We start from the raw sequence: 14,200 nt of genomic DNA, 5'->3' as shown, positions 1-14,200 counted from the left end.
AGGAAAGGCCTCAGGTATTGTACCATCTAATCTGCTAGTTGCACCTCCCTACGTCAGATTTAAACTGTTTGCGGTAGACAACAACTGGAGGTACCCCTTAATTATGACATTCAACCATTGCATCCCCACTGAAGGTATAATAATAGCTATAGGCTCAGTTTTTTACATAGCGTAACACTTACTTAACATTATAAATAATTTGTGGTCAATTGACCACGTAGTAATAGGAAAGTAGAAATGTTGTTGTGGATATGGAGACAGTCCAGCTCTACACAGGGCGTTCTTTCCCTCACTTGAGTGCCAACGCACGTAGAGATGTACTGCTCCACAAAGCATTGCTGCGCTCACACTCCTTAACTCTATGTGAGGTTTGTGTTGCTTTACAAGTAAAGATATTGTGAATCACATTCCACCCTGTTAGATTTCCTTGACACCATTGAAATCAGTTCATAATAACAGCTTTCATGTCCAAGGGAATGAAGAGGAACTCAACAAAGCAACCAAACGTCAGGGGCCTTTCTCAGAAATGTGCCGGGGGAAGGCATTAAGAGTCTGTCCAAGTACACAAGAAGGACAAAAGGCAATGTGAGCGAAAGGCACCTAGTCCAACCCTCTGAGGCATCAACCAGATCTCTACACTACATTTCATAAAGGTGAGTTATGAACTAGATGATCATCTTTTTTTGAAGGTTTTTCATAGATGATCTACTATAATCCAGAAAGTCCATGTAGATCTTGTATAGGATATGTTATATTTGAGCTTTTGGATGTAGTTCCCATCAGTGTTCTTGCATTCATGCTGTTTTCTTAAAACATTTACAAATGTAGCAGAGCTAGTAGCTGGGTTAAATCAGCACTCTTGATAATTTGTAAAGCTACTATTCCTTTCATACATACGGGCATAGAAGAGCTCAGTTTGTTCATTGTATCAGGATGAGTTTGTCATTTGGCACAGCTCATTGTAAAATCTTATCTGTGGCTTTAAACAGAGCTGCAGATAAACCTACTACGTCATCTGAAATAGAGTGACAAATTCAGCTCTACTACATCTGTGCATGTTAAGCATTACCATGGATTTGGTTTAAAATAAGGAGGCTCTTATACAGTATATGTACTAATGCAAACCGACATAAAACATTAGTATTTTGCTAAATATAAGAAAAGTTACATTTTGCAGGATTATTTGATGCTCATTGTACATAATTATTGTGTTAAGAGCATTGCAAATACATTAGGGGCAATTCTATTATGCAAAAAGCCATTGTGCCATTCTAGGCAAGTTTTTGTGTTTTCCATTAATATGTCAATACTAGAATGTAACCTGTAGCTGTCAACATATTTCAATAGTGGACACAATGTCTTGAAACTGATAGATGCAATGAATGATTGTGGTGATATGAGCCATGATAGACTTGCATGCTTCAACTCTGTGCTTTGAGACATAAAAAAACCCGATAAAGAATTAATCTGCCACTTATTGTAATGACAAATACAGTATTACGACCTTCTAACTAATAACACAGCATTACGGCCAGGTTGTGGATGGTTATGCTTCAAACACATAATTGTAGACAGGCAGTGCTTTGTTCTTACAGCCATTGACATTCCATTGCTGACCTGCTCTGACCTTTACGACCTTGACTCTGACCTTTTATTGCCAGTTACTGACCCATGATGTAGATGTTTCGCCTTCCTTTGCTGGAAATCTGACTTGACCTGAGGTGATGAGTCGTTGCTGTCTGACAAACTTTGCTCAGTTGTCTCCATGGTCTTGAATCTACAATGTGGCAGTCCAAGACTGCTAACTCCAGGGAGCCCATCATACTCTGACAGTTCAAAAGTTGTGTCCTGCTACAAGAATTCTACTTCCAGAGTACAAACTAGTGCAGTGTGGAATTTTTTGCAAGGTGGTTTCCATAATTTTGTAGCTATGGCATGCCAATCTTACAGAGTACCAGCCGTCTCTAGCTCTTGTCTACCTCTATTGAGGGTTGCCAACAGTGAGGCACTTTACTCTGAGCCACTGTTTTCAAATGGCTTCCAGGTCTTCATATACCAGCAGGTACCATAACACCCCTTTATGGTAACTATGTTTCCTAACTGCAGTTCACCTTTCATTTTCAGTGCAAATGTAAGAATAAAATCTATACTGTGATTGGTTGTTATGACCAACTAGGGCGCTTTATCTCCAGGTCAATTTTGATTCATGTGGCAGGAGCCCTTGTCACAGATTCTGTAAAAATCACGTGAAATAGTTCAGATTGCAGCACTAGTTTCTTGGGTAAAATGATGGACACCTTAACTGAAACCTAACTAATCCCATTAGAGTCAATGGGGTCCTTCGGGCACCGTTGGTGTCCGTCATGTGACGGATCTGGAACTACCGTTATTTTCATTTTACTATTCCTATGACCTGAAAAATGGAAATATGTTCACATGCAAAGTCAAAAACGGCTGAAAATGATGGAGCTATTTTCAGAGAAAACAGCCTCCGATTTTCAGCCGTTTTTTAAGCTGAAAATGTTTTTTCAGGCATGATTTCTAGATGTTTTTGGAGCTGTTTTCCCATTGACACAATGAAGAACAACACCAAAACGGCTCAAATAGTGACATGCTCTTTTATTTTACGTGGTGTTTTTTTACATGACGTTCTTTAAAACAGCGGCGTAAAAAAACGCCCCTTCTGAACATAAGGCAGTTTTTCCCATTGAATTCAATGGGCAGATGTTTGTAGTCATTCAGCTACCATTTTTTCAGGTGTATTTCAAGGCATTTACGTCCTGAAATACACATGAAAACTCTGCGTGTGAACATTCCCTTACTGTGTATTGTCATGATGCACACATTTTCCCTCATACTTTCAGGGCTAGGACTGTAACTGTATTTTACAGCATTTGTCAGCATAGTCCCAATCCAGTTGAACATTTAAAGGATGAAATTAAACAGTTTGCGGGAGGTTTAACCCAAAATCATCAAATCAGCCAGACTTGTGTGCTGCTGTAGTGTTTGCGTGTGATCCTATTCCAGGGAAACACATCCACGGCTTGGTTTTCAAGCAGATAAAAATTGATGGTCTATCCTCAGCATAGGCCATCAATAGCTGATTCACTTCAATGGGAGAAAAGGCTGCAATACCTGTGAATCGCCACTAAATGCGTGTCGAACATTCACAGTGAGCAAGAAGAAATTAAGGGGAAGCAGCGCTCGTACGAGCGATGCGGCCCCTTCAAAACAGCTGATTGGCGGGGGTCCCGGGAGTTGGACCCTGACCCATCAGCTATTGATGGCCTATCCTGAGGATAGGCAATACATTTTTATCGGCTAGAAAATCCCTTTAAAGTCACGTCTTGAAGAATTCAAACTGTCCTAAAGGGGAAAAGGAGAATTGTACCCGCTATCAGGTAGAGGATCCTAATGAAGAGGCAGCTAAGATTGTGGATTCTTTATGGGGAATGCTTGATATTGAGTTTCTCAGTATTTAGTACAAGTGCAAGAAAAACAACACAACAGTTGTGAATTATATGCTATGATATAAAGAAGATTTACCAACCACTCCTAGTTATTTATCCTATTATTGTACTGTGTATAGTGCTATTGTAGTGTGGATTTAATATAGGTAGATGCCAGTGTTAGAATTGGCAGCTGGAGCTGAAGAACGAGTTTAGCTTCTATTTCCTTGTATCATCAATGTTCATAAGTTCTTTTTGTTTATTTTGTATTAAAGAATATTTCCATCACTTACAGTGGCAATATGTCATTCATATAAAGTAATTTTAAGCAATTGACATAGAATCCCCACAAAGCAAGCTCCAATATATCTCCTATTCAGATGAATCTCATTCCGTTAAAACAAAGGCTCCTTTGAAGTGTGCCAGCGAACGTGTACCCACACATATGCAACTATATGCCTGTACAATTGTATATGTCCACCATTGACTCCTATTGTAATAAAAAATACATATGCTGTGTGGTATGTTATCTGCTTTTTTTCCCCATTATTTGTACTACTAGATGTTAAGCTCACTGGCCTGGAAATATTAAATAAATGTTTAAGGAAGTATGAGCATCATATGACCATGTTTATCCCCTTGAAGTAGGCAATGAAAGTTCCTATTAAATAACTGCAAGCAGAGATCTTGAAAACCATGAGGAACAGATACAAAAAGTAAAAAAATGTATAATTATGATTTTTCATTGCACAAAAAATAAGCGTTATTTCCTGAAAAGTTAACACCTAAGGCTTCATTCACATCTGCGTTGGGGTCCCGTTCTGACGTACCGTCTTAGGTTTCCGACAGAACAGGACCCTGAGCAGACACAAACTGACACTGATGGAAATCAGAGGTTTCCGTTTCCATCACCTTTGATTTCAATGGATCCGGTGCCCATGTTTCCAGTTTGTGTCTGTTGTGCACCGGACCTGTCGTTTTGCCGGAAGCAATAGCTTAGTCGAGTACGCTATTGCTTCTCTATTGCTTTTGGCAAAATGACGGGTTCGGTGCACAACAGACACAAACTGGAAACATGGGCACCGGATCCATTGAAATCAAAGGTGATTTCAATGGTGACGGAAACGTCGGTGTTAGTTTGTGTCTGCTTAGGCTCCCGTTCTGACAGAAACCTCCGACGGAACGTCAGAACGGGACCCCAACGCAGATGTGAACGAAGCCTTAGTAAGGTTTTATTCACACTGTCTCTAATCATACTAATAATCAAAAACACAATACAAATAAAAGAACAGCTAGAGAAATCTATTAGAAGTAAAGACAATAGGGAAGATTCATCAAAACGTGTTCAAAGGAATAGTAGAGCATTTGTCTATAACAACCAATCCAGTTCCAACTTTCAAGAACTATGACGACGGGCAACTGCTCCATTTTTTTTTTTTGCACTAGTTTTGATACTACACCCCCTTCCCAATTGTATTTCATCAGAATTTAACATTGACAGGAACAATGATCTTCAAATAGAAGTGCAATCGAATCCTAAAGTCAATCTATGAGGCTTTTGCAGAGGTGTCCTCAAAGGGGTTGTCCGGTTTCAGCAAATTTCTGTTATTTTTTTTATTAAGTAAAAGTTATGCATATTTCCAATGTACTTGCTGTATTAATTCCTCAGTTTTCAAGATCTCTGCTTGTTGTTATTCAGTACAAGCATTTACAGTGGATACAAATCTGTACTGGTCATAATTGCTAAATATGGTGGAAGGCATATAGTTATCTATCCTATAGTTACAATACATTTATTTATTTATATGACTGGACTCTAAGCACGGTGGATTGTTGTTTGCCCTTGTGTTAGATGAATAATCCTTACATTTATGATCACCTAAATCCAATGGTTTGTGCAGTAGCTGTTATTATGTCAGTTGCTTTTTTTCAGCAAGAACTTAGAACACAGAATATAAAAGGATTACACGTCAGGTCTCTACGCCTTGTAGGATAATACCAGTTAGTAGGATAATAAACTGGGTCTCTCCAATACAAAATGGTAATAATGATCACTGTGCTCTCGTTCAATAAGCTGGGCTTTACTTTCCTGTTATCAGGGATATAGCTATAGGGGGTCGAGAAGTAGCAGTAGCACCCGGGACTGATGATTGGGGGTGCCCAAATACCCCACTACCACATAAGAAGACACCAATATTATAAATGGCACGTGGGGGTGGGGGTGTTACACATTCTGAATTGGGGCAGTTCGATTGTTTGACCAAAATGTGTCTCATGTTTTAGGTTTTAAACTTGAAATCTGAATGTTGCTGGTGCGGATAAAAGTCTCATAGTGTAATATGAATGAATACACTGACCACAAGCTTTTATTTACTCAGTAGATAATATAAAAATCTAAATGTACTAACTGGACTCTTGCAATCACCTGAACAATATATTGTTACTCGAGAAGATTTACGAGGTACATTGTTCTAGCTCTAAATCTGGCCATACACTTTCCATCGATATAGTCCTATGAGGGCTTGCTTTTTGGGGGACGAGTTGTAGTTTTCTGTAGTACCATTTATTTTGCCATATCATGTACTAGGAAACGGGGAAAAAATTATTTGCGTGGTAGAAAATGAAAAAAACAGCAATTCCTCCATGGTTTTTTGCGCGCCGTTTTTACGTAATTCACTGTGCAATTAAAACAACATAGAAACTTTATTCTGTGGGTCAATATGATTACGGCGATACCAAATATATATTGTTTTTTCTATATTTTACTACTTTTACAAGTAAAAACGTGTAGAAAAGAAAATTTATTTTGTGTCGCCAAATTCCGAGATCCATACGTTTTTTATTTTTGCGTCGATTGGTATGAGGGCTTATTTTTTGTGGGATAAGCTGTAGTTTTTAATAATACCATTTTGGTGTACACTACCGTTCAAAAGTTTGGGGTCACCCAGACAATTTTGTGTTTTCCATGAAAACTCACACTTATATTTATCAAATGAGTTGCAAAATGACTAGAAAATATAGTCAAGACATTGGCAAGGTTAGAAATAATGATTTTTATTTGAAATAATAATTTTCTCCTTCAAGCTTTGCTTTCGTCAAAGAATGCTCCATTTGCAGTAATTACAGCATTGCAGACCTTTGGCATTCTAGCTGTTAATTTGCTGAGGTAATCGGGAGAAATTTCACCCCATGCTTCCAGAAGCCCCTCCCACAAGTTGGATTGGCTTGATGGGCACTTCTTGCGTACCATACGGTCAAGCTGCTCCCACAACAGCTCTATGGGGTTGAGATCTGGTGACTGCGCTGGCCACTCCATTACAGATAGAATACCAGCTGCCTGCTTCTTCCCTAAATAGTGCTTGCATAATTTGGAGGTGTGCTTTGGGGCATTGTCCTGTTGTAGGATGAAATTGGCTCTGATCAAGCGCTGTCCACAGGGTATGGCATGGCGTTGCAAAATGGAGTGATAGCCTTCCTTATTCAAAATCCCTTTTACCTTGTACAAATCTCCCACTTTACCAGCACCAAAGCAACCCCAGACCATCACATTACCTCCATTATGCTTGACAGATGGCGTCAGGCACTCTTCCAACATCTTTTCAGCTGTTCTGCGTCTCACAAATGTTCTTCTGAGTGATCCAAACACCTCAAACTTCGATTCGTCTGTCCATAACACTTTTTTCCAATCTTCCTCTGTCCAATGTCTGTGTGCTTTTGCCCATATTAATGTTTTCCAGTCTCAGATATGGCTTTTTCTTTGACACTCTGCCCTGAAGGCCAGCATCCCGGAGTCGCCTCTTCACTGTAGACGTTGACACTGGCGTTTTGCGGGTACTAATGCGATACCAATTATGTTTATTTATTTATTTTTTTACTATACTCTAGGGGGAAAATGGGAAAAGGGGGGTTTTTTGAACTTTTAATATATTTTTTTTTACATTAAAAAAAAACTTATTTAACTCATTTGTACATTTTTATTAGTCCCCCTTGGGGACTTCAACCAGCGATCGTTAGATCGCTTGCATGATATACTGCAATACTAATGTATTGCAGTATATCTTGATTCTGACAGGCCCAGAGGCAGGGCTTAATAGGTGTACAAAGATGGCGGACCTGGGGTGCTTCATTAGGCCCCCAGGCAGCCATAGCAACCATCGCCCCCCCCCCCACGATTGTGTCGCAGGGGGCAGTTAGAGGGGTCGCCCCCCTCTTTCTAACGATTTAAATGCTGCGGTCGCTATTGACCGTAGCATTTAACGAGTTAAAGCCCGCTCCATACTTCCCCTACCCGACTTTGGCGTATGGATACATCAAATGTTGGGAAGGGGTTAAGATCGTTGTCAGCCGAGTGATCATTTGGCCGGCAGCTATTCCTCTCCATTCCCCCATACACATGAACGCTTGGATCGACTGGCAGCGGCTTATCTACTAACAAACAAAAGGATTGGGGATGTTGAAATTCATCTGCTGTCGAGGAAGAGACGTGACACCGCCATGCACATTAGGTGGTCGGCCGTTCCTGCCAAAATCCGGGGTTGGACATTGCAGTGTCCCAGATACATTGCAGCAATGTACTGTGATTTCTGACATTGTATGGAAAAATATGTGTTTAAAACTGTTCCTTTAACCCCTTAATGACCAGCCTATTTTGGACCTTAATGACCAAGCCATTTTTTAAGTTTTTCCATCGTCGCATTCCAAGAGCTATAACTTTTTTATTTTTGCGTCGACATAGCTGTATAAGGTCTTGTTTTTTGCGGGACAAGTTGTATTTTTTAATAGCACCATTTTGGGGGACATATTATTTATTGATTAACTTTTATTAACTTTTATTTGGGGGGAAATAGAAAAAAACCTGACATTTCGCCACACTTTTTCGCGTCTTAAATCTACGCCGTTTACCGTGTGATATAAATAACACAATAACTTTATTCAGCGGATTGTTACGATTGCAACGATACCAAATTTGTATAGTTTTTGTATGTTTTACTACTTTTACACAGTAAAAACGCTTTTTTTTCAAAATTATTTGTTTTTGTGTCTCCATATTTGAAGAGCCGTAACGTTTTTATTTTTTCGCCGATGCGGTTGTATGAGGGCTTTTTTTTTGCGGGAAGACTTGTAGTTTTTATTGGTACCATTTTGGAGTAGATGCGACTTTTTGATCACTTTTTATCACATTTTTTTAAAGTCAGTATTCACAGAAAACAGCAATTTTTCCATAGTTTTTTATTACATTTTTTACGGCGTTCACCGTGCGGGTTAAATAATGTAATACATTTATAGTCGGGGTCGTTACGGACGCGGCGATACCAAATGTGTTACTTTTTAACTTTATTTTGTTTTTTTAATAGTAAAGCATTTTGTGAGGGGAAAAGCTGGGTTTTTCATTATTTTCACTTTTTTTTTTTTATTAACTTTATTAAACTTTTTTTTCACTTTTTTACTAGTCCCACTAGGGGACTATAATATGCGATTCTGCGATCGCATTTATAATACACTGCAATACTTTTGTATTTCAGTGTATTACTGCCTGTCCGTTTAACACGGACAGGCATCTGCTAGGTCATGCCTGCGGCATGATCTAGCAGGCATTCACTCCAGGCAGACCTGGGGGCCTTTATTAGACCCCCGGCTGCCGTTGGAGACACAGACACTCGGCGATCGTATCGCCGGGTGTCGGTGGGGGAGAGAGGGAGCTCCCTCCCTCTCTCCAAAACCACTCAGATGTGGTGCTCGCTATTGAGCACCGCATCTGAGGGGTTAAACGGGTGAGATCGATACTAATATCGATCTCACACGGCAGAGCAGGGACGCTCCCAGCCCTCAGCTGCCTCTAGCAGCTGAGAGCAGGGAGATTTGACAGCTCCCTGCTCTGTAAACTTATTCCGATGCCGCGACGTAAAAAGTCTATGGCATCGGAATAAGGCCCGTTAGTGACCGACGTAGAAACACGATGGGCCGGTCACTAACGGGTTAAGGCTGGACTGAGGGGAGAAGTCAAGGCCGATCCCTTGTGGTTTTGAATGAGTTAGTTCTGAGAGAGCCAAGTAGCGGTTGGAGTGGGTAGTAGTTCCTGAGTAGGAAGAAACTCTGCAGCTCTGAGGAGAAAATCCAGTTCAGAGATCTTGGATCAAACCTGGAGAAACACACACAAGTAATCCAGCTGTGTAATTACCACAGAGAGCAAATCCAGCTCATGAGAGAATAAAAAGAGGAAGTTCAGAAGGAATCCTCTGCCTTGTCTCCTCACCTGCCAGCCTGCAGCCATTGCATCTATACCCTGCCAAACCTGAAGTAAAGGACCGTAAATTACAACAAGGGCACCCCAAATACCATCAGACCGGGAGGCTGTACAACAGGGTGTGCCCCAGGGGGAAAACTACCACTTCTACCATCAACATTCACCATACAGTACAGACCCCCTCCATTTCCGTGTAATAGCTCAGCAGGGAGTGCTTGAAGGACCAGCCACCGTGTCCCTATACCGCCTCGCACTACCCCATCACCACCGTATCCCTATACTGCCTCGAACTACCCCATCACCATCGGGCCGCTGCAACATGATAATTGTTAAGCATCTGATCTTTGAGACAATAAATACCATACTTCAAAATTTCAATTCCCACATTCATTCTATAGAGCTGAGGAGATTAACCTTTCTGCTACCACTTATTTTTAGAGGAAACAGTATAAAAATATCAGTTCTATTTTTCTAGGTTCTGGTGGTCCCCTAAGGCATAAACTTGTTGGCCATTCCTGAGGAAACATTTAATTGTCAAATCAATTCACTAGGTTTGAGATTCACTTTGGGTGAGTTTAAGACAATAATAGGTAAATTGATTTTCCTATTGTATTCTATGGAACAGTGAAGGAACGTATCGTCAATATGTGAATGTTCTAATATTGAATGTGTCCCTTCCATATGGTACAAGCCGTACTTGTCTGCAGCCAACTAACAGCAGGGTTAGCTTGCAGAATTCGATCTTACTGTATGCCTCCTATAATTAAAAACAGACCTATAAAATAAATAAAATGATTATATTGGCATATTTCAGAAGTATCCATTAGTTACAGAACTCCAATAATGATTTTCCTACTAACATATGTTTATTTTCACCCTTGTTCAATTCCAATATTGTCCAGCAGATGGTGATGGAGAGCACAACCAAAGAATTGCAATATTTATACTGACGCAATGATGTCCTTGGAGAGCTCCCAGCATAATCTATACTCAGTTTCTGTGACACGGTCGAAGAGTAGGAGTGAAGCTTCAAAGCCACATCATTATGCACATATGATCTGTGCTGGCTTGGGGCGGCTTAGAATGTCCCAACAGTTGTCTTATGCCATTTCTCAGCATGCTGACCTAAACACAGGGCATGTGTCCACATTTTATATGTATACAGCCAATGAAGCTCTTGCGACCTAATCATTTCATTTATTTTTTGCAGTGGTGATACAGGCTGCTTGACTGGAGGACTCTCCCCCATCATTTTGTATACTGAGGTTGGACGGTGACCTTGCCTTGGAAATGCAGCTTTACAGAAGAGCTTTCAAAACACACCTTGATAACCTCCCACTGTCTACCTCCGCACTATATCAATGTGAGGAATCCTAAGGTAGTCACATCTTCACAGCACTTCAAGGACAATACACCTCTGGAGTCCAAGAGAGAACTTGGATTCATAACTCCTTTATCCACTATATCTGCTCCTTCATATGATGGCACCATGTATGAAGCATCTTCTGAGCTGCAAGCGGTCTTTAATTCTGTTTGCAACACCCCTGTTGTTGTTACCACTACCACTTATTATCCGTACAAAGGTGAGTAAATATGAATTTAGAGGCGTATTATAATAATGAACCTTTTAGTCACTACTTCACTACCTGTCTATCTATCTATCTATCTATCTATCTATCTATCTATCTATCTATCTATCTATCTATCTATCTATCTCATAACTATCTATCTATCTATCTATCTATCTATCTATCTATCTATCTATCTATCTATCTATCTCATATCTATCTATCTATCTATCTATCTATCTATCTATCTATCTATCTATCTATCTATCTATCTATCTATCTATCTATCTATCTATCTATCTATCTATCTCATAACTATCTATCTATCTATCTATCTATCTATCTATCTATCTATCTATCTATCTATCTATCTATCTATCTATCTATCTATCTATCTATCTATCTATCTTTGTATCGAAAATAAGTTTTACACAGGATGTTTTTTGGAAAGGCAAGAAACTTTAGTTCTTCAGCTGTAACATCATCTTTCTCATTCTGAATATTGTAGAATCCTTACAGTTGAATGTTTGCTTTGATTTATATGGCAAATTCTTGACAGGTTATGTTAAAGGGAACCCGTCACCAGGATTTCACCTATTGAACTTTACTTATCCCTCACTGGCCGCTGCTATAAAAAGTTCATTGCCGTTATCCCCTCTCCTGAACTCCCCCTCCGACTGTAAATAACGGTCTGCAAACATTTTGCGCCCTTTATGGCAATAATCCGGTGCCCCTTTGTGCGCACACACAAGAAGAGGACATCAATGCACAAGTGCGGGATTTTGTGTGCTGGGGAAGGCGAGGAGCTGTCAATCACAAGTAAGGAGGCGGGGTCAACTCGGAAAGACTTGAGGAACGAAGATTTAACTCTTTTCAAATGAAGATTTTACTCTTTTCTGATCATTAGCATACGGCACGGGAACACTAAAAAACTGAATACTAAAGCTATAGAGCCGACAGAAGACAATTCTAGGTTATATAGAAATGATTTTTCACCCACTACCACCAGGTATCGCTGGTTTAATAGGTGAAATGCTGGTGACAGGTTCCCTTTAAATTCTATTACTAGTGACCAAGGAAAATGTTAACATGTTAAAGGAATGGAACAGAGCATGTCCCGGACTCTGTTACTGGTATGGGTTGAAATGTTGCTGCTATGCTATGGCTGTTTGAAAAGTAATTTCCTTTTTAGATCATTATATGTGTGTTGTCATCCACAAACTTGGAAGTCAATGTTAACGGGATTGTCCAGGCATGGACAACTGATGACATATGCATGGGATCAGTCACCAATATACGATCGGTGGAGGTCCAACAGCCGGACCATGCACCCTTCAGCAGCTCCGGTTGCCTCCGGGCGCCGGATGTTTTGCAGAGTGTGCAGTATTCGGAGCCGGAAGCAGTTGGCTCTGTCCACTGCATAGCAGCCGTGCTGCAGAACAGCAACTCTGCGTCTATTCACTTGATTAGGAGCAGAACTGCAGTACTGCAGCTCGGTCACTATTCCGTGACCGGATCGTCTACTTCCGGCATGGACATCCGATGCCCGGAGGCAGTCGGAGCAGCTGATGAGTGCAGGGTCCAGGTGTCCTGTGGATAGCTCATCAGTTATCCGTACCTAGACAACCCTTTAAATCAGAAGTGTACTATTAGTATTATAGTATTAACATTTTTGCCATTTTTTATATAGACATGCAAAACACACAAAAGTATATGTATATATACGTATATATTTAGAACAGGACTTATGATTTGTCAGTTTAATATTATAGAAAACTACAGTTAATAAATTAGAAACACTGAATTTTTTAAATTCTTAAACTAAATCGGCTCTTAATAAATATGGCACACCTTGGACTGTCCGGCAGGAATTGAAATCTATGGCTGCTATTAGCTATAATTTCTTGCATGCTTTATGATAAATATGTCGGCCTGTTTACAAAAGTTGCGAGAGATAAATAAGTCTGAAATTTCAGCACAAATATACGTATTATTTATCTAAACCAGTTGATGATGTCCCTCCATATACACTGTCATATCGCCTTCCTTTATTATGTTTACCAGTGTCCTACACTTGCATGCAGTTCATTTTTGGCTAAGATATACCTGAAGCCAACCGAATTTATGGTGAAAATCCATTTAAATGAAAATTCCACTTTATAACAATAATAAAAGGTGTGTTAATATGTGAAAATATAAGACGTTTTGTAATTGATTTAGTTTATTTAGAATTAAAGCTTATCAATGAAATCCCTCCATGTTTATAGTAGGAGCATCTGTATTAACATATTCTTCTTGTTTGATGGGGGAGGGGGGCAGATGGTGCAATTTCTCTGTGCTGTTGTATCAGCTTCCAATAGTCCATTTCAATGAATATTCCTTTCAAATGTTGTTAATAATGATTAGTAAGTAATAACATTCTCTTTATTTTTGGCCCTATATCTGTATTAGTAAGAAATATCATGTCCCTACTAGCGCCTCTATACCCCAAATATTACGTAATAAATGTCCTTACAAACCCAAACCCACTGCCTGAGGTGTTTCATTTTCACATGATAAACAAGTAATGGCTTAAGAGAACAATGGCATCTACAGGACATCTTGTCATTCCTTTTATCTCTCTATGTGTGTGTGTATATATATATATATATATATATATATATATATAAATAAAAAAAAAATATATATATATATAACAATAAATATATATATATACATATATATATATATAAAAATAAATATATATATATATACATATATATATATATATATATATATATATATATATATTTTTTATATATATATATATATATATATATATATATATATATATATATATATATATATATATATGTATATATATATATATATAAAGATAGATAGATAGAAATACTTTATAGCTCTATATTAAAAATAGAAAGGCTTGAGAAACACCCCCA

The 14,200-nt window shown here is 39.1% G+C and overlaps 1 protein-coding gene across 1 annotated transcript in view; it reads left to right on the top strand.

Annotated features, from left to right (window-relative positions):
- The first annotated feature begins 464 nt into the window (after positions 1 to 464).
- SLC13A5 (solute carrier family 13 member 5) overlaps positions 465 to 14,200 on the top strand; it is a 65,766-nt gene continuing 52,030 nt past the window's right edge. Inside the window, exons 1-2 of the mRNA XM_075854255.1 lie at positions 465 to 653; positions 10,904 to 11,276. Of these exons, the coding sequence (XP_075710370.1) occupies positions 11,172 to 11,276 (105 nt within the window). The 5' untranslated portion in view covers positions 465 to 653; positions 10,904 to 11,171. The remainder of the gene's footprint in view (positions 654 to 10,903; positions 11,277 to 14,200) is intronic.

This window comes from Rhinoderma darwinii, chromosome 2 (assembly GCF_050947455.1).
Source record: "Rhinoderma darwinii isolate aRhiDar2 chromosome 2, aRhiDar2.hap1, whole genome shotgun sequence".
Lineage (NCBI taxonomy): Eukaryota > Metazoa > Chordata > Amphibia > Anura > Rhinodermatidae > Rhinoderma > Rhinoderma darwinii.
Note: the sequence above shows the minus strand (reverse complement) of the source record. Positions and strands in the feature narration are given on the sequence as shown.